Consider the following 26,017-nt stretch of genomic DNA (forward strand, 5'->3'; position numbering starts at 1 on the left):
CAGTCAGTCGATCAAACCTCATTTCTTTTTAACTTTTTGTCATCCTTTTCCTGAAAACATTAGCCATCATTGGATATTTCAATTGCATTTAGCAACCAAGACGCTAACTAGCATTACAGCTGACATGCTATCCAAATTGCTATGTGACAATTTGTGAAGAACTCAAGTAGACTTTATTACGGGGCTGATAAAAATACTGCATTGGACCAGATGGAGGATTTAAAATAAAAATCACTGGACTTTCTTGCAAACGAAGTAATTGACAATAAGAACAAACAAGACATGACACTTGGTCTGTTGACAGAGGTGAAGGAGCTGAGGATGAGTGTTGTGGACCAGTACAAAAGATTTGCTGAACTAGAATGAAAAGTGGAAGCTCGTGAGCAATACTATAGAATAAATAATGTCATCAGTACCAGGCTGAAGATCAAACCCCGCTTGTGTGCAAGGGCAGCGGCTACCGGCACCAGGAACAAGGTTGAGCCCAGCGAGTTGAAGCTAACTCTGAGGAACAACAGGTGGTGGCGTTCCTAACATCTAAAAATATAAAACGGAACATGGACACAATTGAAGCTAGTCACCCTCTACCAATGAGACAAGACAATAGCCCAGCTCTGATCCCGAGATTTACCAACAGGAAAAAAAGGTGGAACTGATGAAGCAGGGAAGAACCCTAAGGTTACTTTTTTTTGGTAAACAATGATCAAACTAGCTGCAAATATCCCTGAGTCACATTACCCCAGGTTTCACTGACCTGCACTGGCTCTCTGTCAGTTCAGGACATGATTTTAAGGTTCTGTTGGTATCATAAAAAAATATTTGAGTTCTTAATTTGTTAATTTTAATTTAATTAATAGTTCTAAATTCTGTTTAATGTGAGTACATACAGAAGGAGGAATATCTCTATGAGGATAACTTCTCAATGCTTGAGATGGCGCCATCATAACTGTATTGGGTGTGCTTTGTAGGTAAATGACCACCGTTCATTACACGTTGCTGGTCGATCGAGGGTTGTATATTAAAAGTTTACATTTATTACACATTTTGAGACGCCTTTTGAAAAATTTGATATGGTTGGCCGCTGTCTTCAATGGAAGACCTAATGACCGGAGTGATGCAGAGAACACTAATTCAAAAGCTGCATCTGATAATTTGCGGAATTATGCAGTAACACACCATGTAGTAACAAAAGTTGTCACTATATTTTATCAAAAGCGCATTGCAGTACATGTTCTGCAGAAAAGTAACTGTGTTCAAGGAAACAGGTTCTGTTTTTAACATGTTAGACCTGTGGCCACTAGTTGGTACTTATTTTGCTTTAGTAGCAGTGATCTTCTTCAACGTACCCTCTTTTCAGTTTGTAAACCTCACACTCATTTTAGGGTTTTTGGGGGGACGGAAAGTAAATCACTCTTCAATGAAAAACACTTGAAAGTCAACATTTTTATTTTACTGAAATGACTTCCGCATTGCTTCTCTTCTGCAAAAACACTATGAAAACGCAGCTACTGACCAAGAACCCAGCAGCAATTCAAAATTAAGGCTTGGTGGTCCGACAGAAGCCAAAACTTTAAAAGTACGAAAGACAAAGGTCATTTGAGTTACGTAGTTTACCAAACATCTAACAATAGTTACTTGAAGTTGAAGAAAATAAAAAGACTATCCAGATTCCTATGTTAGGGCCCGGTCACACAGCCGTTTGAGTCTGTATCGCGGGTAAAATTTTGCGGGTTTTTTTTGCCCGTGGTTGCCCGCGATGGAAAATGCGCAAAATTGGCCAACCCGCTGTTCATCGGTGGTATGCCCGCAAAACAGACGCCGGCGACTGTTCCGCTTCCTCATCGCGTCATTTCCGCGTCATTTTCTCGTGTGGACCACGGGTATAAAAGCTCCCGAGCCGGTGTTGTGCCCAAATCCGACTCCTACGCAAAATCCCCCTCGTATCTCGTCTATATGGCGGTCTCAAAGCGTCCAACGGCGTCTGCTTCACGGCCAGAAAGTTCTGGCCGTGATTCAGCCTCGATACGCCTGTGAAAGGCTGTGTACCCGGGCTCTTAAGTATTGAGCAGCGCAAAAACGTTTTCGCGCTGCCAACTGCGCGTGAATTTCCGACCGCGTGTTAAGTACTGCTGTATCTCGTCTGTATTGCCATCTCAAAGCGTCCAATAGCGTCCGCCTCACAGGCAGAAATTTCTGGCCGTGATTCAGCCGCAAAGGCTGTGTGACCGGGCCCTTAAGGACACTCTTTACTTACTTGAAATCAAAACAGATTTGAGGCTTGGAAAAAGTGTTCGGGCGGGCTGGAGTATCGCTTTATACGATGTATATTGCAGTCTGGACCAGCGGGGTTTGCCAGTGATTTCAGTTGAACCAGAACATCCAAGACTGTCCTCAAACACACCGCCAAGACGCCAAAGGAGTGTCCTAAGGAGAACTCTGAATTCTTCTTTCTTTTTTTTTCCACCTATTATGTCCTGGGCCTTAGAATTTGTGTTTACGGCAGGGGCTAAGAATGCATCAATACTTTCCACAGCTGGGGAAGCCCTGAGACTTAACAGCATCTACACTGGCTTCTCACTAAATTGGCACAACGGATGCATAACTGCAGTCTGTATTTATCCACCTGTCCTTTTCAGACAATATCCACTCAAATAGGTCTTTGTTGTGCATGAGCAGCATCAAAGACTTTTAACAACGTGGAGGATGGCAATGAAAATTCTACACTAAGTGCATCATAGACACTGAAAGGCAGTAGCCGAATTTTCCAACCAATCAAATGCTCTGGGAATCATAAAAACATTTGAGGGCAGGTAAAATCACTAGCTATGGAAGATGAGTGATACTTAAGGACAAAGCAGGAACAGCTAACAATAACGGTGAGCCATAACCTGCAGCAAAGTGGTTAGAATAAGTGGCTAAAGAAAGAAACAATGGAAAAAAAAATGGAAGATGCCTGAATTACAAGACTTGGCAACAGTCACATGCAGGGCTCAGCTGTAGAAGTGGTGATTAAGTTCTAAAAGAACCACCGGTAAAAGCTATCTTTGCAAAATGGTCATTAGGTCTTCCATTGAAGACAGCGGCCAAACATATCAGATTTTTCAAAAGGCGTCTCAAAATGTGTAATAAATGTAAACATTTAAAAACCCGCGAGTCTTTAATGTTTTTTTTAATGAGTATCATTTAACTACGGGGATGAATAAAGTATCTATCTATCTATTCATTTTTACATTTAGGTATGGATTTTCAATGAAAGCTTTTTTTTTAACTTATTTATGTAGGTATTTGTAGAACTTTAAATGTTTTTTTATTTTTGAATTAACCATTTAATTATTTTGTTAAATTATGTATTTATTTTTGGATGGAACCAATTTTGTTACTTATTTACTCATATAATTACATGAATAATTTGAATACATATAAAAAAATATACTAAACGCAAGGTCCTTTACAAACAGAGCCTTCAATATAAATCACAATAGCGGAATTCCTTACCTTTATTGCCACAAACTTTGTTTTCAACATAAATATGAAAAGCTTCAAGCAGTGAAACTATAATACGAGGAAAATTTTGTAGCAACTTTTTTTCCCCCAGTAATTTGACATCTGGTAAAATATCTGAAGAGCAGGAGAACGCTTTACACTGACAGCGAACAGATAATGAAGGTGCTGGATCTGAGTCAGATCAGAAGGCTACAGCTGCTACTGATGTCCATGGAAACCAGTAATATCTGCTTTATGTGAGGAAGCAAACCCCGACACCCCCATAAAACACGGCCTGGAAAACACAAATCAGGAAGTAGTGCCCCTACTACCCAGGTCGTAAGGAAACCGTGAACCATGCACACACCTTAATTCATAGATCTGATGCTTGTTTTGAGCCAATCAGAACGTGAGGCAGACGACACCTGCCGTTATAGGTCGGCCATCTTTGTATAGTATATCAATGCACCCTTGTTAGCATATGACAAAAACAATACAAATACAAATGTTTTGTAATTAAAGTAAAACTCTTAAAGTAATTTTCCATAGGTTCCTCGCCAGAGACTTGGAACAAATGGAAATTACACCACACGTTTCACAAATTTGATATTCTGAATCACTCATTTTATATCTTCTATAAACCATTATCTCTCACAATCAATCTATCTTGTACTGGCAATGGACTCCCGCGCTTCATCACTCTTGCAGCTGCTGGACCTTGGTCATATCTTACTAGAATGGTTGGACAAATGGATTGGTCTTATGGTTCAGATCTTACCTCTCAAATAGGACGCACTGTGTTAAATATTGTGAAATTACATCTGAGCCCTTTAGTGTTACCTGTGGTGTTCCGCAGGGTTCATACTTGACTTCCTCCTTTTCAGCATTTACATACTTACATTAGGTGATATTATTCGCTCCCTCAGATCTTTCAGATTTCATTTCCCCCAATGTTCCGGTCCGGAGCCTTTGCTCTGAAAATGCTGGTCTACTAGTGATCCCAAGAGCAAAGAAGAGATGCGCGGGTTCGAGAGCGTTCTTCATTCGAGCCCTGGTGCTGTGCAATGCTCTTCCCCCTGAGGTTTGATCTTCAAATGTTTAAATCCAAGCTTAAAAAACACTTCTATTCTATAGCATATGAATAACCTATATTTTATGTTGACAATATCGGTGTATTATTTGCCTTCATGTAGCTTTAAGATCAGGGGATGGTGTCATAATAGTTTGTGGTTTGCAATAATCTGGTCAGTGCCGCTGACTAGGGCTATACAAATAAACATGACTTGACTTCTAAGTGTAGTTGGTACAAGGCATAGATAGCCAACATATGGCATCCACCCTTACAGGGTTAGCGTCTTTGAACACCTTGATGCCATGAAAATAACTGCACATAATAATTGAGAGCCTTTTCTACTGACTTTTGAGATAGTGCAAAACCTATCAGAAGGAAATTATACTGCTATGCGATCAAGAATATTGATTAAAGAGTCGATTGCTGCATTTGATCCCCGTTGGATCCATGGAAACCCCAACTATGGTCAGGTGAGGCTTAGCTCTCTCTATCGGATCTATGAATTGTTTTTCAGACAAACCTCCGCTGTAATGACTTAAGGAATAGAAAAGCACTTTTCTGATAGATCTACCAGTTTTTTCCCCCTTTTTTTTGCTTCAGGTCACAAAAGACCATTAGGCATGAGACTTACAGGTAGTTATGATTTATTAAATATTCCTCAGGAGGGTCCAACAGTATGGAACATGACTCAACTTTAATGACTGAGAAAAGTTATTGTCAGGATGGTCTATTTATGGAAGCGCAGGAACTTTTGTGGTCAAAACATGGGAGGTGTATAGAGCACAGGCAATGCAAAGAAGTATGATGTATAGAATTATGCACCTCGAAGACGACAAACATCCATTGACAGTTTTAATTTTAGAAGAGACACACAATACCATCCATGATAGAACAATCCAAAGCAAAACAGTAACCAAAACCATTGTTGATTACACTGCGGATATTGTCTAATATATATACCGTACTTTCCAGGTGCAGCTAAATAGAGATTTAGCCAGAAGTGCGCCTTATAATCCCCGGTGTGCCTTAAAATACCCACGGAATATGGTGGAAATGATTGAAAATGCATACTGTAATTATATGTATGCTTTACCATACAAGGTTTGACGTGATATTAACCTATTTGCGCTTTGACTAAACAAATCGATGAACATTGAATGCAACGGGAATCTAACCAGATTAGTAGCGGTGCGAGTGCCGATCCGTTACAAGTGGCACAAATGACACACTCTTTTTTAATCCAGTGCGAGGAATATGGATTTGTATAATGCATTCCGATGGGTTAAACTGTCTCTCCACTTCTTCACCAATGAATGTTAGAGAATGGAGAAAACAGAATGTAGCTTAACAAAATACTGTACAATCTCTTTTGCGTACGCATACATATTAAACAGATAGTATTGACAGACGGGTGAAGAACTGGAGAGACTGTTTACCCTATTATAATGCACTATCCAAATCAGTGTTGCTGCCAGCGTGAGTAAAAATAGTGTGATAAGGTCTAATACCATTCAGAATGTCATCTGTACCACTGGTGATCAACTGGTAAAGTGGCGACGCTCTCGCTGGGACTACTCAGGTTTGATTCCCACTGCAAACAATGTTTTTGGATTATTGTTGGTGGCACTTATCGACTGTTCAATCCTTGCGTTAATGTATACCATGAGCCCAACAGTTATACTTGAATAAACACAGTAGCTCTTACCAGACATGGGGACTTGAGACTTAGTGACTTGGACTCGAGTCGACTCGAGTCGCTGTTTTTATGACTTGTGACTTGACTTGGACTTGGCAATCTAAGACTCGGGACTTGACTTGTGACTTGACTTGCCCAAGAAAAAAATACTTGGGACTTACTTGGGACTTGAAGGTGAAGACTTGAGACTTACTTGAGACTTGCACATGTGTGACTTGGTCCCATGTCTGGCTCTTACTGTAGTCTCAATTTCATTAAACAGCTTAAAATGATGACAACAGACAATTTTTAGGCGGTAGGCCTTATAATCCGATGCGCTTTATAGTATACAAAATACTGTCATCAATATGGTTAAAATGCGTTTCAAATTGTCTTACAAATATAATAAACTCGGAAACCCCCGTGTCTGCCAGATCCAAATTGTGCATATAGCAAATTAAAAGGTGATTATATCAAAATTTCCCACAGCATTTCTCCCCTATTTCAAACTGTGTATAAAGGGACTGTTGGATGCTTTGACAATAATGAGCTTATTACATGATAGAAAGCCAATTTATTATTGGATTCAGACTGAATTTGGTGTGAAAGTGTTATATGTGAGGGCACACGGGGTTATACTCTCATCAGGACACAAATTTTATACGTGGATGTCCAACAAAGCGTCCTTCCTGGGCTGCTCTCCACTGATTGGCTAAGTGAGGAGGGAAACTGGGATCACGTTCTCGAGGGCTTTTCCGGGGACTGGAGCTGGAACGAGAGGGGTTGGGAAAAGCTAAAAAAAAAAGTCACTTGGCAATCACTATCGATGAGGTGAAAAAGTCACTCTGGAGTGAGATACTGTAGGAAGAAGATGAGCGCTGACGTCTGTTGGATTACATTGAGAATGTTATTAATGGCTCTGGAGTAACTGACTCAAAATGAACAATAAATAAATTAATCATCCATTCAAAGCGACACATTTTACTGGATTATTGAGTGCTTATGGAAGCGATCAGGATATAGTGTAGTCTCTGGACACATGCACATCTGCTGAGTGTTAGCGGGGGAATTAAAGGTATTCCCAAAAGCTTAAACATGGAAAGTGTAAGGAATTTGTACATGTTTTTGCATAAAATCTATATTAATTTCATTGGTATATTCCAATTATTTTACAAGATAATTCATTTTGAAGACAGCATGTCTTGTCTTCATCATCCTGAGCTGAAACTTTATCAACGAAACGCCCGTACCCTAACATTTATGACTCCCTTTGAGAAAAAATAGTCTGTTTTGCAAAATGTACTCATGAATACATAACAAAATCAAAACTGAAGGATTGATAGTATTTTTACTCAATATTTTTAACATACTAAGGATATTTCAACCTTTTCACCCGCAAAACGATTCCTTAATTGATACATCCAAATTGAACAACAGTGGAGGATGTCAATACACTTCACATCACTAGTGTCAATATCAAGGTTGCTGAACTTTCCTTTTATCCTCCAGGAATGAAAACAAGCAAATGCAATTTGGTCAATTGTCGCAGAAACAACAACAACACATAAACACACATCTGGCAATGCAATCTGGCACTATTCTCCACAATAGGGTTAACCTTGGCGCTGTTGTTTAAAAATATAAGGCTCACATTTTACACAACGCAGCCCTCAATTCATGCTTTCTTTCAGCTCAGTAGCAAATATGTGCCTGTCTTTGTGCACACGTGACGTAACAAAAAACATACATTAAACGAAACAGTTGGGTATGCGGGCTCAGTGCAGTTGGCGTTATGCAGCCAAAGGCGTCAATCCCAAACTCGAGAAACGGTTGGCACAGAGCTTAAAATGTAAGAAATGGATGTGAATTTGTTCATGTTTATGCCTGCGGCTTAAAATCTGGTGAGGAGCGTGCAAAGACAAAATTGAGTTTCGTTCTGAAAACTGAGCGTCCCGCTTTTAATCAGCCCGGAATTTACGGTAGTTCTCTGCTCTTCAGAACACATTTTAACACAAGTCCTGCCTCATGCTCATTCAAGCCCAGCCAACAAATATAATAGTGCTCAATAAATACTTTTGTGGCTCTAAATGCTGCTAATGTGAAAACAAGGAATGTAAAGATTGAGTTACACATTGCCTAAATACTTAAACTCATCTCATCTCATTAGCCGTACCGCTTATCCTCATTAGGGTCGCGGGGGGGCTGGAGCCTATCCCAGCCATCTCCGGGCAGTGGGCAGGGGACACCCTGAACTGGTTGCCAGCCAATCGCAGGGCACACAGGGACAGACAACTCATTCGCTCAGTCACACCTAGGGACAATTTGGACCGGCCAATTCACCTGAAATGCATGTTTTTGGAACGTGGGAGGAAACCGGAGTGCCCGGAGGAAACCCACGCAAGCACGGGGAGAACATACAAACTCCGCACAGGAAGTCTGGAGCTGGATTTGAACCCACGACAGGTTCCCATGACATCAACTGTGCCGCTCCATTTGCAAAAAGGACAAAGACCATTGCAGCAACAGTGAAGAACTATTTGACAGACGAAACGCTCTATTGAACACATATTTTGTTTTGTTTTTCTTGTTAATAATTGTGGCATTTAAAAGTCGTAGTTAAAAAAAAAAAAAACAGGTTTCTATACAACCCAAAAAGCATGCATCGTATTGTAGAGTGATGCCTTAATGCTTGGACACACCAATACATAACATAACTGCCAATTGCTGCAGTGGTCAAAGGCTTCAAACATGTCTCAGAAAACCTGCTTATTTCTCCCATTAGTCATTTTCACTTCCCACAAAAAACATTACTACATAAAAAACATCACACTCCAATCTCCACTTTGTTAAATTGCAGTGTTCCCAAACATAAGAAGATTCTGATGAACCCCGAGGGTTTAATTGGTGCTGCCAGAGAGTCCTAAACTTGTATTATCTTTTTGTCACCGTTAGGAGGGTGCTTTTTCTTTTGCCAGTGTATTTGAATCATGTTTTATATAAAAGAAGATTCATGGGTAAGTCGTCATTAGACTAGATACTCATAAATACGATAATACTTGCTGTAGTTTAATACAAAACCATCTTTGCTTCATTGTGATTCTAACCAATAAATAATGCTTTATGGTACAAAACAAACAAAAAAATGTAATAAACTGAACAACAAGCAAGTCATGTCGCACAAATGGGACACAAGTTAAACTCATTGCCCTTTTTCAAACAGATTTCAGTTGGACCGTCGGTCATTGTTTTGCTAAGTAAGAGCAGATGTTGGCAAATATTTTATTTTGATTAAACACAAAAGATTGTAAATCTTTCAAGCAGGGTGACATAATTTAGAGAATTATTACCGTCATGAGATTAGAATAGCTTCAATAAAATGACGGCTTGTTACCAGTTTGATTTTAGCTCAAATAGGAGATCTTAAAATGATTGTGATGCCATACAGAAGACTGTCAAGAATGAAAATAATTGCATAACTGGGTTTTCCCCAAGTAATATTGCTAAGTCCTAGGGGGAAGGGTTGTCACCATCTATTTAGGATTTGCTTGAAATTTGTATCTGTTTTCTTCCTGGGGTAGCAGATATAAAATATTTCTTAACATTAGTATGTCCCAAAATGTGTGTTTTTCAAAATAATTACCATAGTTGTCGGAAAAAAGGCACACTTAAAAACCATAATTTGGCCAGAAATTTGAAAGTGTGCGCCTTATTTACCACAGAATATGGTGGGCAAGATTGGTATTGCATACGGTATATACTACCATACAAGGGTTTACAGTATACGGTATTTGTGCAATTACTGTACGAAGATGAATCAATCGTTACGATTTGCTGACCAAACCCGTATAACATTGTATGAAAATAGAATCAAACCTAAGTAATGGCGGTTTTAGCTCAGGCACATACTTACTTTCTCCCCGTGGTGCAAGTGACAAACGATAAGGCATTAATGCTTATTTCATGATCACTGCTTTTACTCACAGTGCCTGATTTGCATAGTGCATTCCAATAGGTTAAACAGTCTCTCCACTTCTTCACCAACAAATGTTGTGAATCAACAAAATACTACAGAATCTCTTTTACGTACGTATAAATATGAATTTGCAATGTTATTGGCACACAGGTGAAGAAGAAGGTTTAAGAATGCACTATGCAAATCAGTGTTTCTGGCAGCCTGAGTAAAAAAGTGTAATGAGATGAACTTTTTCCCATGTCATCAGACCACTGGTGGTCTAGTGGTAAAATGCCAGCACTCTCACAGCCACTAATCAAGTTCAATTCCCGTTGCATACATCCATCTATTCATCATCTGCACCGCTTATCCTCAGTAGGGTCACGGGGGGTGCTGGAGCCCATCCCAGCCATCTTCTGGCAGTGGGCAGGGAACGCCCTGAACTCATTCCGGTGCATACAGTATTTAGCAATTTAGGTTAGCAACTCTTATCGACTGACCAATTTTTGCATTAATATATAGAGTAAGTGTACACAAATGCACATGGTAGCTCTTACTGTAGTCTCAATTTAATGCGCCTGATAGTCCTGTGTGCCATGTAAATGAAAGATATATGACAAAAAAGGGGGATTACCACTTGTGAGGCCCCTTCTCAAGGTTTATTTTTTCCTCACGCTGACGTTTTGAGTTTTTCCTTGCCCGCATGTTGGTTTAAGATCAGGTAATTGTGTAATTGTAATCCTGTGCAGTCCTTTGAGAGATTTTTGTGATTAAGGGCTATATAAATAAATGTGACTTGACTTGACAAAAGACGTGTGCAGAGAATATGGTATTCACCAATTTTAAGCATCAAGATAATCAATAATAAAATATTTAAGACTAAATGGATGTTGAACTGTTTCTAATTTTATAACAATGTGTTAAAACATTTGTGTTTTAACTGTGTCCAAACTAAATCAAAACCATGTTTAAAACACAACATATCGATTGAAAATATATAAATACGTAAACATGCATTAAATAAAACTAAACCGTAGCTATTTAATTTGAAATAGAGGGTAATCCAGAAAAGCACAATTCCGCTGAACGCGTATCTTGATTCATTATTGTATCAGAGAGCAGGCAGGGATTGCACAAAGTAAGATGAGGGAATATTCTGGGATATGTTCATTATCTTGGCTTGATTTAGCCTCAATTCGGTTGAATGAAAGCAGGTTAAATTGAACTCTGTTCAGTTACTATTGTGATTTATTCTCTTCAGCTATCCCGCTCCAGACAAGGCTAGCAACCTAGTTAAGATTATCCCCAGAGATACAACTAGCACTTCCACTGCCAATTGTGTGAAAATCAATGGGTTTTTTATATTTCGTTTTATCTTGATCATCCGGCATTTTTTTACATAGAGTCTTTGTTATCATTTCATTAAACTGTATAATTGCAACAGTCATTAATGTAGTAATTCTATTGCTGTCAGGCTATGTGGTTTATTGCTATACAAATTAAGAATGCTTGGCAAATTGTCATCAAAGCTTTGATGAATATGTATATGGTTGCTGATTTTGTGTATCTAATAAGTGACACAAACATTTACATAGAAGGTATCAATTGAGTCTTTCAGGAGGATCATATGTAGACAATCCAACTTCCATTTATCTGTTCCTTTATCAAATGGACTACAAAAAAAAAAAAATCATTAAATTGATAAGAATTTGAATTAAGATTCTCTTTATTGCCATTGATAGCAATGTATTTTTTTGGGTCTTTGTTGAATTGGCCAGGAATCAAACCATGCCTCCTGTGTGGCATGCACAAATTGTAACAGTGAACCATTTAACGCACTTTAAAATGAGACGCTAACAGAATGGAATCTTATGAGCTGGTGCACAATTATCTGCCAGGCTTTCCTTAAGTGTCGGTATAACCTTTTTTTAATAATTTCTTTCACATTTTCATAACTTTTTATAAGGAGTCGTTCTTCAGCAGCCATACAAGATGATCAGTGATTCTGAGATTGATCCTGCAGGGTAAATGTGAGGATGACGTGAAAAAGCATGCATCCCAACTATCTACAGTTGGCGTACAAAAGTCCTGACTACCCCCCACCCCTGGAATCATTGTGTATTTGCTTTCATTGCACGTAACTTCTCTTTGCATTTTATTTTATTCATGTTAAACATATTGGTGATTTCCTCCTTACCATGTTCCAGTTCAGTAGTTGATCATCTTCTTGATTGCATCAAAGCACTTCCACTTGTCTGGGATGTAGAATGGTTCGAAAATATGAGGGAAGGGAGTATCATAACCACACACTCTGCTAATGGGAGCCTCCAAGTTAAGAAAACACTCCTCCTAAAGAGAGAATTAAAAAAAAAGAGATCAGTATAAAGTAATCACTTGGGTGGCGGTTGCTTTCCAAAAAAGTCTTGCGATAGTCAAAACCCGTGAAGTAGAAAAATGTATTTATTTATTAGATATCTGTAACATACAATGCATAAAACTAAAAAAATAACTATAAATCTACAAATAAAAACACAGAACACACATCAGCACATTTTCGCAGTTGGATAATTGGTCTTTATTCTCATTAAACAATAGTAAAAAGAAATTGGAGGGCTTCTTTCATTGAAGAAAAAGGATGTGGAGATCAGCCAGCTAGCAGCCGGCTAGCATCAGGGATCCTCATGTTGAGCCAAGTCTCAGTGATAATTAAAATTCCACCATCATAGATATAGAGGTTTCCCACGAATTGTGGCTCCAGGTCATCAGTTTCATTGTTAATGGATCTGGTGAGAGTGAGATCCAAGCTTGGTAAGGGTGGCTTATCGGAGTAGTTACGTAGCCGTAGCAGTAAGCTGGACCTGTGGGCCACTATTGCTTTTCCTCTTGACGTCGCCTCGCCTCATAACAATCTATTAAGCAGCCTGCGGTGATTAGCATTTCTTTGCGCCTTTTTTAATTTTATTTTCTTTTTCCTTTCAATGTAGCGAGCTGCTAAAATACTAGTGGTCGCCGTGCTCTGCAGTTTGTTTTGGTGAACACATTGACTTGTGTGCTGTTTGACTGACAGCATACACCAACCTATCATAGTTGGGCACATTCACGCCGAGCTATTACAACTTGTCAGATTCTTTCCAACAGACAGTGGTTGATCTAGACAGTAACCAAAACACAGAATTAAAATTGGAGCCCTTCTTTCCAGGTTTAGTCATTTAGGAATATTGTCTTTCGTGCTAAAAACGTGTATGTAAACAATAAGGGATTGTAAAATAGCTCGGAATCCGATGATATGTTGGTAAACCACATCTTGCCCACTTTTGGTTTGTGTGCCTACAAAGATGAGTACCAAGTGCCATGATATACAAATTGGAGCTAAACTGGTAATTGATAGCTAATAATCATCTGGACAATTTGGTAAAAGAAAACGCATGTGCACTTATTCAAGCGCCTAATGTGTTTTATGCCGCACGTGGTTACATCACACTTTGCTTCATCCTGTTAGCTGCCAATACTACCACAGTGTTATGACACACAATTTGAAACCCTCTGAAAAGCCACAAATTCGCGTGAAAACCCTGTCAAAAATCCATCAATTTGAACGATATTAACAAACAGCTGCAGTCAAACATTGCAATTTGCATAATGTGCTTCTACCATGTGCACATGCTTCAATCATGTTTATTCTTTTTTGTCACATAATCTATTTACATATGGTGTATTAGTACTTTGTAGACAACAAAATACGTATACTACACTGGTCAACTAATTCAGATATAACGAACACAGACACTCACACACAAAGTGCATTTTTTTTTCATTCATGTATTAGATTTATCAAATAATAATAAAATGTTTGGTGTTTTTATTAAAAACACCTCCAAACCAGCCCCATTGCATTTTCAGTGCAAATGATCCAAATTTAGTGATACCAAAAGGAAAAAATTACATTACTTTGCTGTAATTGTGTTTCAAAACCAATTGGATTAACTGGTCCTTTTTATAAACAAATATAAAAATAAGTATAAGATGGGAATGTAAATGTAAAAAAAAAAAAAAAAAAAAAAAAATGGACAGTCTTGCGTAATTATTTTTCTCATACATTGCCAAGGTATCAGATTCAAGATTCTGTATTGGCATATACCAAAATTTAACTGTAGCAATCAGTAATATTTTTTTCCGATTCTCCTGGTCCATTTTCACAATTTTTGAACCGAGTGCGGCCCACGACTCAAAAGGTTTGAACACCCCTGCAACAGAGTATAATATTTAGTGACTCCGAATAGCACAAAAACACTTTAATTCAGTAAAAAACAACAACAACAACAACAAAACATTGATTTGAATATGAGGCAAAAATACATGAACTATAATGCCAACGAAAATTTCATATATTTAAAAAAAATCAGGTCAAAAAATGTGTGTTTCTTTTACACCATGGATTCCCCACTTACGTCAGCACTTAGTTTGTCTGGCATCCTGTTGCCATGCTATGCTGTGTATCAATGGCCCTTGTTTATACCAGACAACATAGTGCCATCTAGTGGTCAGATATAATACATTGGGGCTTTAAGTGTAAGTGGACGTACTTTGATTTAGTAGTCTTAATTTTAAAAATTGCTTCATATAGTGGATTTTTCTGACTGAAAACAAATTTTGAGATGAGTCATAAACATGCCAGATGTAATTGATGATCTTTTTTCGATACAAAAAAAATCTTAGATTTCTACAAGATAAAATACTAAGAATACTATCTCAGATTTGTCTGCTTTGTCAAACAGTTAATCTTACTCCAGTAGTATTAAATATTTTTGGATTGTAATTTAAAAGTACAGAATCTAAAGACTAAAAATTTGACATTTCATCAAGTGGAAAACCCTGCCGTGGTACACAGAGATAAACCCGATTCCAAAGAAAATGATATGGCTGTCATGCACTTGGTATGGGACATCAATCTTGATTAAAAAAATCCCTTTGGATGGGCCAGGCAGACTTTTCACATGAAAAAGAGCCAAAGTGATTTCTGGCAAAATGCAACGAGTCAGACTGCAACAGCAAATTTGCTATGTATGTAATCTCCTCTAAAAACATCTCTGCACGTGGGAGTAAAGTACTGCACTCTGACCGCCAGCCACCACGGCTGGACAGGCTAAAGGCCACAAATCTCAAATTACGGTCAAATCTGTATTTACATTTCGGAAAGTGCGTCATTAAATGCGTTGGGTCTGGACAAAAAATAATTTTTGATAAATGGTTTTGATTAGTGGCTGAATCGTTTTTTTTTCTGGAAGTAAGAAGAGGAACCACCTTTTGTTAAGGCTTTTGTGAGAGCTTGAAGACTTCCTTGAATCACCAACTGTGTTATTTTCTCTCTGCCTAAGGTGTTTTTGCCCCAAGAGGAGGAGACAAATGGACCCTTGCAAACCCTGAGCAAAGGTTCCCCCGACCACAAAAAGCCTACCTATGACTGGAGAAGAATCTTACTTTTTTTGGGACCTCCCATCTCACCAGACCAATTTTAGTGGTTAATAAACCTTCTTTGTTGAATCCTAAAAAAAACGTCTACTGGTTGTGTGTTTTCCAAGTATAAAACCTACCTTTGACTGCCCAGTTTGCCACAGAGCATAAACTAAATCAATACAAAGATTTTTCCTAATTGGTCATCTTTGACGTTGGTCAAACAAAGCATTCAAATACGGAGTAGGGCTTTTCTTGGTACACAAGGACATATTTTACATTACTCGTTAATAAACAAAAAATCTTAATCTGAATTTGGAAGCATCTGTGATGCAATGCAAAGGACAAGTGTGCAAGGTACAAGCATTTTGTCCAGATTTGTTTTCCGATCAAGTCGAACGGATTTTTGAAAAAATGAAGAATGTATTCAGATAATTATTAACAAACAGCTTTACGTTTTTTTCTGTTGTTAGTTTTGCAGTTAGAGTGACCAATGCTTCTGGTCCGTCATGATCACTCCAGGACCAACAATTTTGCCAACATGTACAACATCCAATTTTTTTTTTGATGCAACAATATGGAAATCAACATTACACTATTAAAGAAAATGAATAATCTGTTTATAACATTTAACAAGAAATGTTTACACAGGCAAACAAATTTGAAGTAACTCAGCGCACTCCTTGAGGTTGTAAAAAGTTAAGCTAATTCCATGAAGTGTTTGGTAATGAACGTTTAGAAATGAAAGTAACTATTAAAAAACAAAGCCAATACATTTTGCAATAGGACACTGCATGTCTGAAGCCAGTTTGCAATGATACATGTTGATACAGTTTGTATTTTATTGCATTTAAGGCGGTCATTAAATACCATCCTCGGTTAACACCATGTGAGTTAGTGGCTAAAGAATGGCATGGAAACTACTCATCCACAGAAACGCACAGAGAACACAAGAAAAATGAATAAGTGGTTAGGAATCAAGCCAAAACCCCAGCCCCAAAAGAAAGATTCAAAGCAACATTTATGACGCTACGAAACATAAACGTACATTAAAAGCATTGTGGAAAGAGGAGTTCCCGTGGGTCGTAGCAGACGACGCAACGCAAACATTGCATGAATGAAGATGAGTAAATACAGGTACATACTAATGGCAGCGGGAAAACAGCGATGTCATATACATGCAATGAATGTTATAAGTATAATAAACTTAATTTCAAAGTGTTGTTCTGATATGTATTCTGATTATCAATCCTTAATACTTTGCAACAATATTTTTTTTTTTTGCGATTAGTCTTATTGTGTTTCAAGTTATGAAAAACGGGGCGGGCAACTTTATGGCTGGGCAGGCAACTTTTCAGAGTTGTCTGCCCTGGTGTCCGGTAACTTTTTGTCACGAGTTTCAGACACTGATTTTATCACTTATCACTAGGTTATATAAGAGTCACTAGACTATAAGTGTCATTTTTAAATCTTAACATTCAATCAGTCCGGCCCTCAGCTTATTTTTTTGTATTTTGCCCCTGCTTTAAAGAAGGCATTTTAAAATAAAATGAAGTTCCAAACCTACTTGTTATTTGAAGACAATACATCTGTGTGACCCGAGATTTATTTTGAAAGCCCTTTACTGTACAAGTCAAAACTGAGTACAAGCTGAATCAATAAATAATTCTCAGAAAAAAGATGAACAGTTACCTGTACAGTGGAGCTAATTTCAGCAGCAAACCCTCCAGTTATTGGGGCCTCATGACTAATAAGCAAACGTCCAGTTTTCACCACCGACTGTAACACAAAAATAGCATTATTAAAGTAGATTGTCAGCATGGCAAAAATTCATTAAGAAAATTTAGACAACAATGTTAAGACAAAAAAAAAAAATCGAATGTACAGTGTACATAAAAGCACATCGCACCCATCAAATCACACCTGAAATATGTAGTTTGCTTGTAAATTCCAGATCTTTTGACTAATAATAAATATTTTTAATTGTATTTGTATAGAGCCATTAAAGCGATACAACCTTAAGTGCTTTGAGCCACAAATCATTCACAGCCATAACAAAAAGGGACGGAAAACAAAAAATACAAAAGTCAGATACATTCAGTTATAAAGTAAATCAGAAAAAGCCATAAAAAAACTGCCAAAAAAAGACTGAAAAGGAATGATCGCCTGTTGTTTTAGCTTAGAAGATCTGATTTGCAGGTCTCTGTGTTCTTTTTAGTTTCCACCGATTTAAAAGCTCATGTCACAGAAAAAGTACTCCTCTGCTTCGTGTAAAGACAGTTTAAAGGGAAATCCACACAAATGTATTTGCCACAAAAATAAGTACAATCTTAAATACACCTTTGCCAAACAGGACAAGTAAGATATTTCAAGTAGTCAAAGCAAGGTCAATTACAAATACATTTGAAAGATAATACATAATAGGAATTCGTTTGAATGCATTACATTTAAAACTTTTTAAAAATCATCTGATACATGATGAGTTTAAAGTTTAGATGACACTTAAAATAAGGAGAAAATACATCAATTGATTTTAAACTTCCTAGGAGGAAAGGGGAGCCCGGAACCTGTTCTTAAGGCCCACCCATGAGCCCCTTTCTTTTTACTAAATAGCCTAGGTTTCAAAAGCAGATCCACCCAAAAGAGTATGGAAATCAAAGTACAGAAAGATTATTGGCTGATCACAAAATTGATGTAAACAGTTAATGTTGGTCAAAACAACAAAACGCAGTGCGCAATAATATTCAAAATGATGAACTGGCATCTTATACGATCTCTTAGGTGTCCAATAATAAAGGCAGGATAAAAAAACTTCTTAATACTCATGGGAGTGATTGTGTTTGCATTGTGTTTTTAACCATTTTTTCATTCATTGCTAAACTACCCCATACAATAACGCAGATCATTAGCATCAGCAAACCGATGAACAGTTTTGTACACGGCAAACTGAAAAACATAATAAAGAAAAGGAAAACATTTTGTGTTCACGAAAGCCACCTAAAATAACATACAGTACAATTAATGCACTCAAACACTCAACGGTGTGTTCAAAAAACGCCTTATGACAGCAAAACCATGAGGGGGTGGGTGTAGGGAGGAAGCGTTTGTCAAAACACCGACAAGTTTATCTGAATAACTCAAGAAAGCCCTTACTGTTTCGCATGTGGTCCGCGTGAGAATTATGGGACAAATGATGATTTAAAAACTTCGTGGGATGCTACTGATGACAAGTCAAACCACACGCGTGTATTTCCTTTAGTGAAACTGTAATATGGAGATGACAAAACTATGAACTTATTCAGGCAAGGTCAAAGGGACATTATATTCTGGGTCCCAGGCTTTCAATTTCAAGCATTTGGGTTTTCTATAACCTGCCATTAGCGCGTAAGGATGCCTCTACACCACTGGTTATCAGATACAGAATCAAACCAATACCATACTATCATCGCATTCACTTGCCACTGATCCAGACCGATGCTATGTCTGCTCCCAGCAACTGACAAGAACCCTACTATCAAATGACTCCAGTTATAATTGCTTTATGGCAAGCTTAAACTTGTCAAAAAATTACGTAAAGTTAAGATATTTGCGTTGCCTGTTCTTGTGGGGGAAGTAGTTCATTTAAATGACTAACAGTGATTAAATTTTCCAAATCAAACATATTGTTTAGTCAACATATCTTAGACGCTCATAAATATTGGACCATGAACCTAATTATTCACCATTTCGACCACTTTTTTGGCAGTTATCTCAAGGTCAATCGCCACCATTTCCAATGAAGAAAACTGCAGAAACAAAATCAATTTTACGGCGGAGAGGATATCTGTAAAATGACTGTCGTGCTGACATAGGAATGTTCTGGAAACAGAATTATTTTTGGGTGCATACATTCTTGCGGTTTAACTCATCTCACAAAATTTGATCTGTCTTTAGGGAACGACAAAAACTCGAGTACCACATGATTTTGAATGAATATTAAGCCAATGGAAAATATCTGGATGCTTGTTGACCCATTGATGGCTTTAAAATGGGAAATTTAATGTGTAAACTGAGGAGAATACCAAAAATGCAAGAATATAAAAGCATCATAACCTGGGACATTTTATTTATGACATTCATTTTGTTTTTGTTTATTTCTTCTTTTTAATCATGCAGCAACAAACATCCCATCACATAGAGAAAAAATATCCTGAAAAAAAGGGGATGACAAAGGCCAAAGGGTTATAGGAGACCTATCCCAAAATAACTTGGGACGCTTTTATCAATCATGCAAACATATTATCATATCCTACATTATTATAACAATTATTCGTTAATCCGTTCAAATATGTGTGTTGTGTTGCATGTTTGCAGAATTTAGCAGTTACTTAAATGAGCTCGTAGTAATTCGTAGCTCTTTCGGCTCAACTCACTAAAAGCCTCTTCAGATTTTTTTTTTTTTTTTTTGCTTTAATCCATATCTTAAAAATTATTGTGTAACATTATACATACAATTACTTTTGGGAGACAAATCAAGTTAAAAATAAAAGAAAAAAGACAAAGAAAAAGGAAACAACAGAAGAACAAAAAATAAGGGCAAAAAAGGGAAAAAGAAGAAATACAAAAAGAAGAAAAAACAAGTTTAAGACTAAAAGAAACAAAAGAATACAAGGGAAATGAGTACAGGAAGGAAAAACAGGAAAAAAAAATCAGAGAAATAAAAAAATTCACAAAAAGAAGAAAAAAAGCTTGTGAAAAAAAAGAAAAGAAAAATGAATGAAAAAGAAAACAGTAGGTCCTCTCACAATATAACCTCACAGATCCCAACCATGTCATTGGGCTGGCATACAAGTTATGTTGAGCCTTTCCTGTACTTAAGCTGCATGCAAACGGAGCTTCTTCGCTTTAAAATGTGTGAAAACTGGCCAAAGAAGCTCACTGTCTGAGGAACTTTCGGAGGCCTTCATGCTGATGAACACTGAAAAGAAAATTCTCATGTCTATAGACAATGACATTGTTATTAACAAAGATGCAGAGACCAGTGATTTGCTTAATCAAATTTTGATGCTTTAAATGGCCTACTAAAAATTTGTGTAGTGAAGCTACTTCATAAGAGTTATGAGGAGAGTTTAGTGTAAAGCCTAGCAATCTGTTGCGAAGGAAAATGTAATCTTGATGTCAAATTACTGAAACTGTACATCAGTAAATTTTTCATTGATATCAGAACCTTTATATAACTTTTCTTTGAACTAAAATGGTAAGTTTTTTCTGTTAACTTATGAACTCGCTGCTGTTCCATTTATTAAAATTCCTCCTCTATCGCTAAGTGGGCAGGCTTTGTGTAGAAAACTCCTAGGCTGAAAATATTAATTTCACCTACAGAAGACCAGCTTCAGCGACAGACTGCTGTCACAGTCTTGTTCCTTGGACAGACTGTGGAGATCATTACTTCCTCATGCCATGAGGCTCTTTAACTCCACCCGGGGGAGTAAAAGCCCACATTAAACCACACCCCCACATTGCATATTACCCTATTTTTATTACAGTGTGTATTTTATGTAGCACTATTCAAATACTCTATATTAACACGTTACATTGGGTATTTATGTATTATATTCCTTTTACTTTACTATTGTTTTATTTTCAACACAAGGATACTGCTGGAAGTGTGAATTTCCCTACGGGGATGAATAAAGTATCTATCTATCTATCTATCTATCTACATTTATATCAATTATATTTCATTATCACAAAATCACAATGGGAATAATAAGGTCTTAAACTGTGCGTTTTATATATTTGTTTTTATTCTTCTTCCTTTCTTCTCCTTTTAATCTGGTGTTGTTGTGCTAAAATTTCAGACGAATAATATAAGTCCCATGTTCGAAGATAAAAATAGGATTCGAAAAAAAATTCAAAAAGAGATAATCCAACATTAAGCGTGTTCAGTTGTTTATGGGTGAGTCCAGGTCTTCAATCCTCGTTATCAGTTGTGTTTTAATTTGATATAGAAAACCATTTTTTGTTTTAACAAAACCTTTACAATTTCCAAAGCAGGTGCTGTGTGTATCAATCCTTTATCTTCCTTTAACATGCCTTTTTGGCATTTTCAGCACTTATTTTGGTGAGATTTTTTTAATGTAGACTTTTTGACCGTTTAATTCTGGTAGTTGCGTTAAAATAGCAAGTTTCTTCAATGGATTAGAAACCCATAGCAAAATAGATGGTGGTCTCTTATCTTCCAATGGGAGTTTATAGCAGAACGCGACAAGGATTTTAATTACTGTTATTTTTTGATTTCTGAGTTGAGAAATCACCTGTTGAGTCACTCCCATGTCTTGGTATTTCTTGCGAGAGGCTGAATTTTTAATCCTGTAATGATTAAATCATTGAGACGAGCAGATTGCTCAAAATCAGCTGCCTTATATTGCAGGACATGAATCTTCTATTTCTCTGCGTTGCTATTGATTTTCTTTGATGATTTGTCAATATGGCTCAATTTCCTCTTTATTTTCTCAAATTCTTTCTCCATTCTTTATTTCCACGTATCTTCCAGCTCCTGTTTGTGTTTCCATCAGTTTGTTCAGCATTTTCTATATTTTAAGGTCCATCATTTGAAATCCTTCTTTTATTTCACTCCTTGTTTCTTTTGTTTCATCTAGTGATTTTCTCCATTTTCCCATTGCTGATTTTTATCACATCCCTGTCGTCAGCTTTCCTGGCTTTGGATATCTTTTATTTTTAGTTGAAATTTAGGTTTTTTTGGGAGGAAGATAAAACAAAAACAGCAGCAGCAAAAAAAGAAAAAGAAAAAAGAATCCTGTCTTGTGTGACTCTGGAAGGTTGTTTTTGTATTGTGCAGATGCAAAAAAACAAACAAACAAAAACATTCACTACGAAAAAAAACAAGGCCAGATAGTTTGCTGGCTGAATGAATAAAAACATTTTGGGGATTTAAAGAAATCATATTCCATCTAAATAATTTATCAGGCAAGTGCGTTAATCACCATGGACATATACATAAAAGTACAAAAATCATGACATACCAGTATGTTAAATTTCCAGGGAAAATGGAAAATAATACACATTTTCTCATTACGGTTGCACAGATTGTCTAAGATCGACTGATACTTTATCAAATATTTCACTTCTCTGGGTGAAGGAATGAAATCGCACAACTGGAATGTGACATCACTAGTTTTGTTATAATTATACTTTGAATATAATATAAAAGTCTAGTGGTGGACAATCTTTTGGAGTTGCGTGTCGCAAATGGGGCAATAGGGACAGGAGTTATTTGTGGTACTTTTATAACTTTATGTTCGGCGGGCCAGATACAGCCCACGGGTAATAGTTTGCTCACCTCTGTACTAGCCTAAAGTTATTACATTGTTATACACAATGTAGATGGCATAGTAATTTCTTTACAAATACATTAAAATTAGATTTTAAATGAATATTTTAAAAAGAAAACTAAATAGAAAACAAAGGGGAAATAATTAGCTTTACCATTTTTGAGAGAGTGCATACATTTGAAGAAGCCACCAAATGCTTTTAAAGAGCTTATCAAGATGAATTGCTTTTATGTTGAAGTGTTTGTGACATTGTCTTGCACACAATTCCCAGTGAGACCCAGCATCACACAGCTAAGTTGATGAATCATCACCAGGGTTCTCTAGAGCATGTTGATGAGTAACAACTGTGTTGGAAGACTGTGACAAAAAAACTATAGCTCTCGAGGACCAGGAGGTTCCTTCTCTGTGACCATTCATGGAGAAATCCCTGCTCTTGTTTTACTTCTAGCAATATCAAAGTAATCAAGAATGAGGAGAAATGCACGGCGAGAACCAGCATCACGCAGCTAATTTGATAAACGGAACATTATCAGGCTTTCATCGAGTTCGCTAATGAGTTGCAACTTGGTTGAAGGATGGAGACATCAAACACTATGGCTAAATCATGATGAAATGCAAGCATTTGATTTGCTTTTTGCAATGTTGAATAACTCAGGAAGGTAGAGGGTATAGTGGCCCAAACTGTGCATTGCAAGTAGATTGTGTCCAAATAACCTAGAACTACAAACTTAGCTGCAAAGGATGAATATATGAGAGCAGGAGGCTTCGGTTCTTCAACAATAGCAGAGAGTACTTATTCTGCCGGGCTTATGTGAAGATGGAGTTGATGTTGGTCCCCCATTTTGTCAGGTAGACTACAGTTCCTAGTAACTTCAAAGTTCTAGGTTCTCTATGATACACTATTGGAATGCCCAAGATGCAACAGTTGAAAAGAATGCTTCTTGAAGCCTACAATAAGCTCCACAGTTCTGAACTGTGCTGATTACACTACACCACTAATCACTTTGCTAATTTATATGTTAACCGATCACTATTGTTGGAGTTTAATACCTGGTTGTCAAATGATAGTTTCCTATTTTAATGGATATCCTTTATAGATACATAATCTAACTTCTTTACGTTGAGCGAAAGGAGTACTGGAGACATGACATAATCTTAGGGGGCCCTAGTGCTTATGGTACATGTGGAAAAATTGTATTTCCACCGCCTCAATTACTACAGAAAGGAAACTGTAAATTCACTGTCAGATGGCAGTAAAAAGGAGGAGCATGGATGAGTTGAGAGATGATGGCGTAAAAATAGTAATGGCTTATCCATAAAAGTGATCCGCACGTGAGACCCTGCAACATTATGGCTTTCCAAGATAAGGAGTAGCCCCATACTGACTACATCCACAGACATGTTTACTGTGCCCCAGCCTTTGTAGATTCTCCCCTACAGGTACACATTGTGTACCACAGAATCAACTTAACAGTGCAAACTTTCATTATGTACGCACAGTGTTACGAGTTTAAATCAAGTCAAGTCTTGTTTATTTAATCACAAGATGTCTCAAAGGGCTGTACAGAATAAAGACTACTATTACACCATCCCCTGATCTAAAACCTAAATGAGGCATGGAAAAACTAAAAAACCTCTGCTTGAGGGAAATCCTAGGGTCAACATCATTCATACGCTATTGAATACTAGAGCAGGACGACGTTCTACACAACAGCAACCAGAACCGAGGGCGCCACACCAGAGGCAGACCACACTGACTTAGTGTGTGAGGGTAAAACACTATACATGAATGAACACATTATTTATGTATATGAAATGAACAAATCACAGTTAGGTATATGGCTCTGGTGGGCGGGACGTCAGCTGGGCTGTCCGGTGCCTCGCTCACTCATTCATTCATTCATTCCTCCACTGCTTTGTGTTTGTTTTTCGCAGAAACTCTGACCTACTTGTGTTGAGAGTCAAATTCAAACTTAACAGTAAAGCTGGGTATACACTGTGTGATTTTTTTCCCGATCACGGCAAAAGCTACTGCTTGCACTGTACAAGTGAATTACTCAGAAAATGCTCCTTTCTGTTCAAGGATCTGACTTGCACATACTTGAGCTGTGTAGTAAATTATTAACGAAGACGACTTTCATGTCTTGTTCTCCATGTTTGAAAATTGGAACGACAGCTCCTCGGGACATGCTGGACTCAACTGGACCGATACAGAAAGTCGCCACACATACCACACTACATCACCGTGGCTGATTGGCTGAACCAAACAGGTCCAGACTTACTGATGAGCACCTTCAAGTCCTACTAAGAGACTCCACTGGATCTTCCCTCAAGCCAAATGTGGCCCGGGTATGTGAGAAGCAGTATTGTCAGTTCTCAAGCAGCAAAAAGAAGCTTTGTTCAGAACAGTTCAGGTTTAATGTTGTATTCATGTTCAGAAAGTTTAAGGTAAAATAACTTAAGACAGACATTTGAAACGGAATAAAAATAATTTCTCCATTCAGCCATTCAGTCAGTTAATAGGTGGTTTCTTTAGTCGTCTCTAGCTGCTGTATTCAACTCAAAACTTGGTAAGACTTTTTTAAAAATGCCTTTTGAAATCAAATTTAAGACCAAGTCGACAAAAAAAAAAAAATCGACATTTGAAAAAAACAAAACAAAAAAAACCCACCAATATTTCTTTCACAAAATACATCATGCCTCGTAAAAAATGAAGTGGCAGTTTCGGACTACAGCCAAAAACCTTGTTGTTAAATTTACACTTTCCCATGGTCTAAAGTAAACGTTTCTGTCCAAAGTTGCTATTAGTATTGTGGGTAGACCTAAGACTTGCGTCTGCTCTGAGAGGACCAACTGAAACCACATCCAGTTTTTGAAAGTTGCGTTATTGTGGCCACGCAATGTTGCCCAGAAAGTGAACCTGTGAATCGTTAAACATAACTAATAAAATCTACTGAATCTTTTAAGTTGAAAAAAAAAATATTATTCTGTTCACATTTTGAAGACTTTCGAAAAAAGGATTTTAGAATTTTTTTAAATACTAATTAAGG

At 37.4% G+C, this 26,017-nt stretch overlaps 1 protein-coding gene across 3 annotated transcripts in view; it reads right to left on the reverse strand.

Moving 5' to 3' along the window:
- The window catches only part of bckdhb (branched chain keto acid dehydrogenase E1 subunit beta), an 84,868-nt gene that overhangs the window by 22,510 nt on the left and 36,341 nt on the right, over positions 1-26,017 (reverse strand). The window contains exons 9-11 of one of the 3 annotated variants that reach the window (XM_088326480.1): positions 17,326-17,412; positions 12,380-12,531; positions 6,790-7,115 (exon numbers count right to left, since the gene is read on the reverse strand). In XM_088326480.1, the coding sequence (XP_088182606.1) occupies positions 12,391-12,531; positions 17,326-17,412 (228 nt within the window). In that variant the 3' untranslated portion in view covers positions 6,790-7,115; positions 12,380-12,390. Of the gene's footprint in view, positions 1-6,789; positions 7,116-12,379; positions 12,532-17,325; positions 17,413-26,017 lie in introns of those variants that run through there. The other 2 variants (XM_088326479.1, XM_088326481.1) reach the window with 2 other exon arrangements.

The sequence above is a fragment of the Urocampus carinirostris genome, chromosome 2 (genome assembly GCF_059441175.1).
Source record: "Urocampus carinirostris isolate Australia breed hairy pipefish chromosome 2, RoL_Ucar_1.0, whole genome shotgun sequence".
Lineage (NCBI taxonomy): Eukaryota > Metazoa > Chordata > Actinopteri > Syngnathiformes > Syngnathidae > Urocampus > Urocampus carinirostris.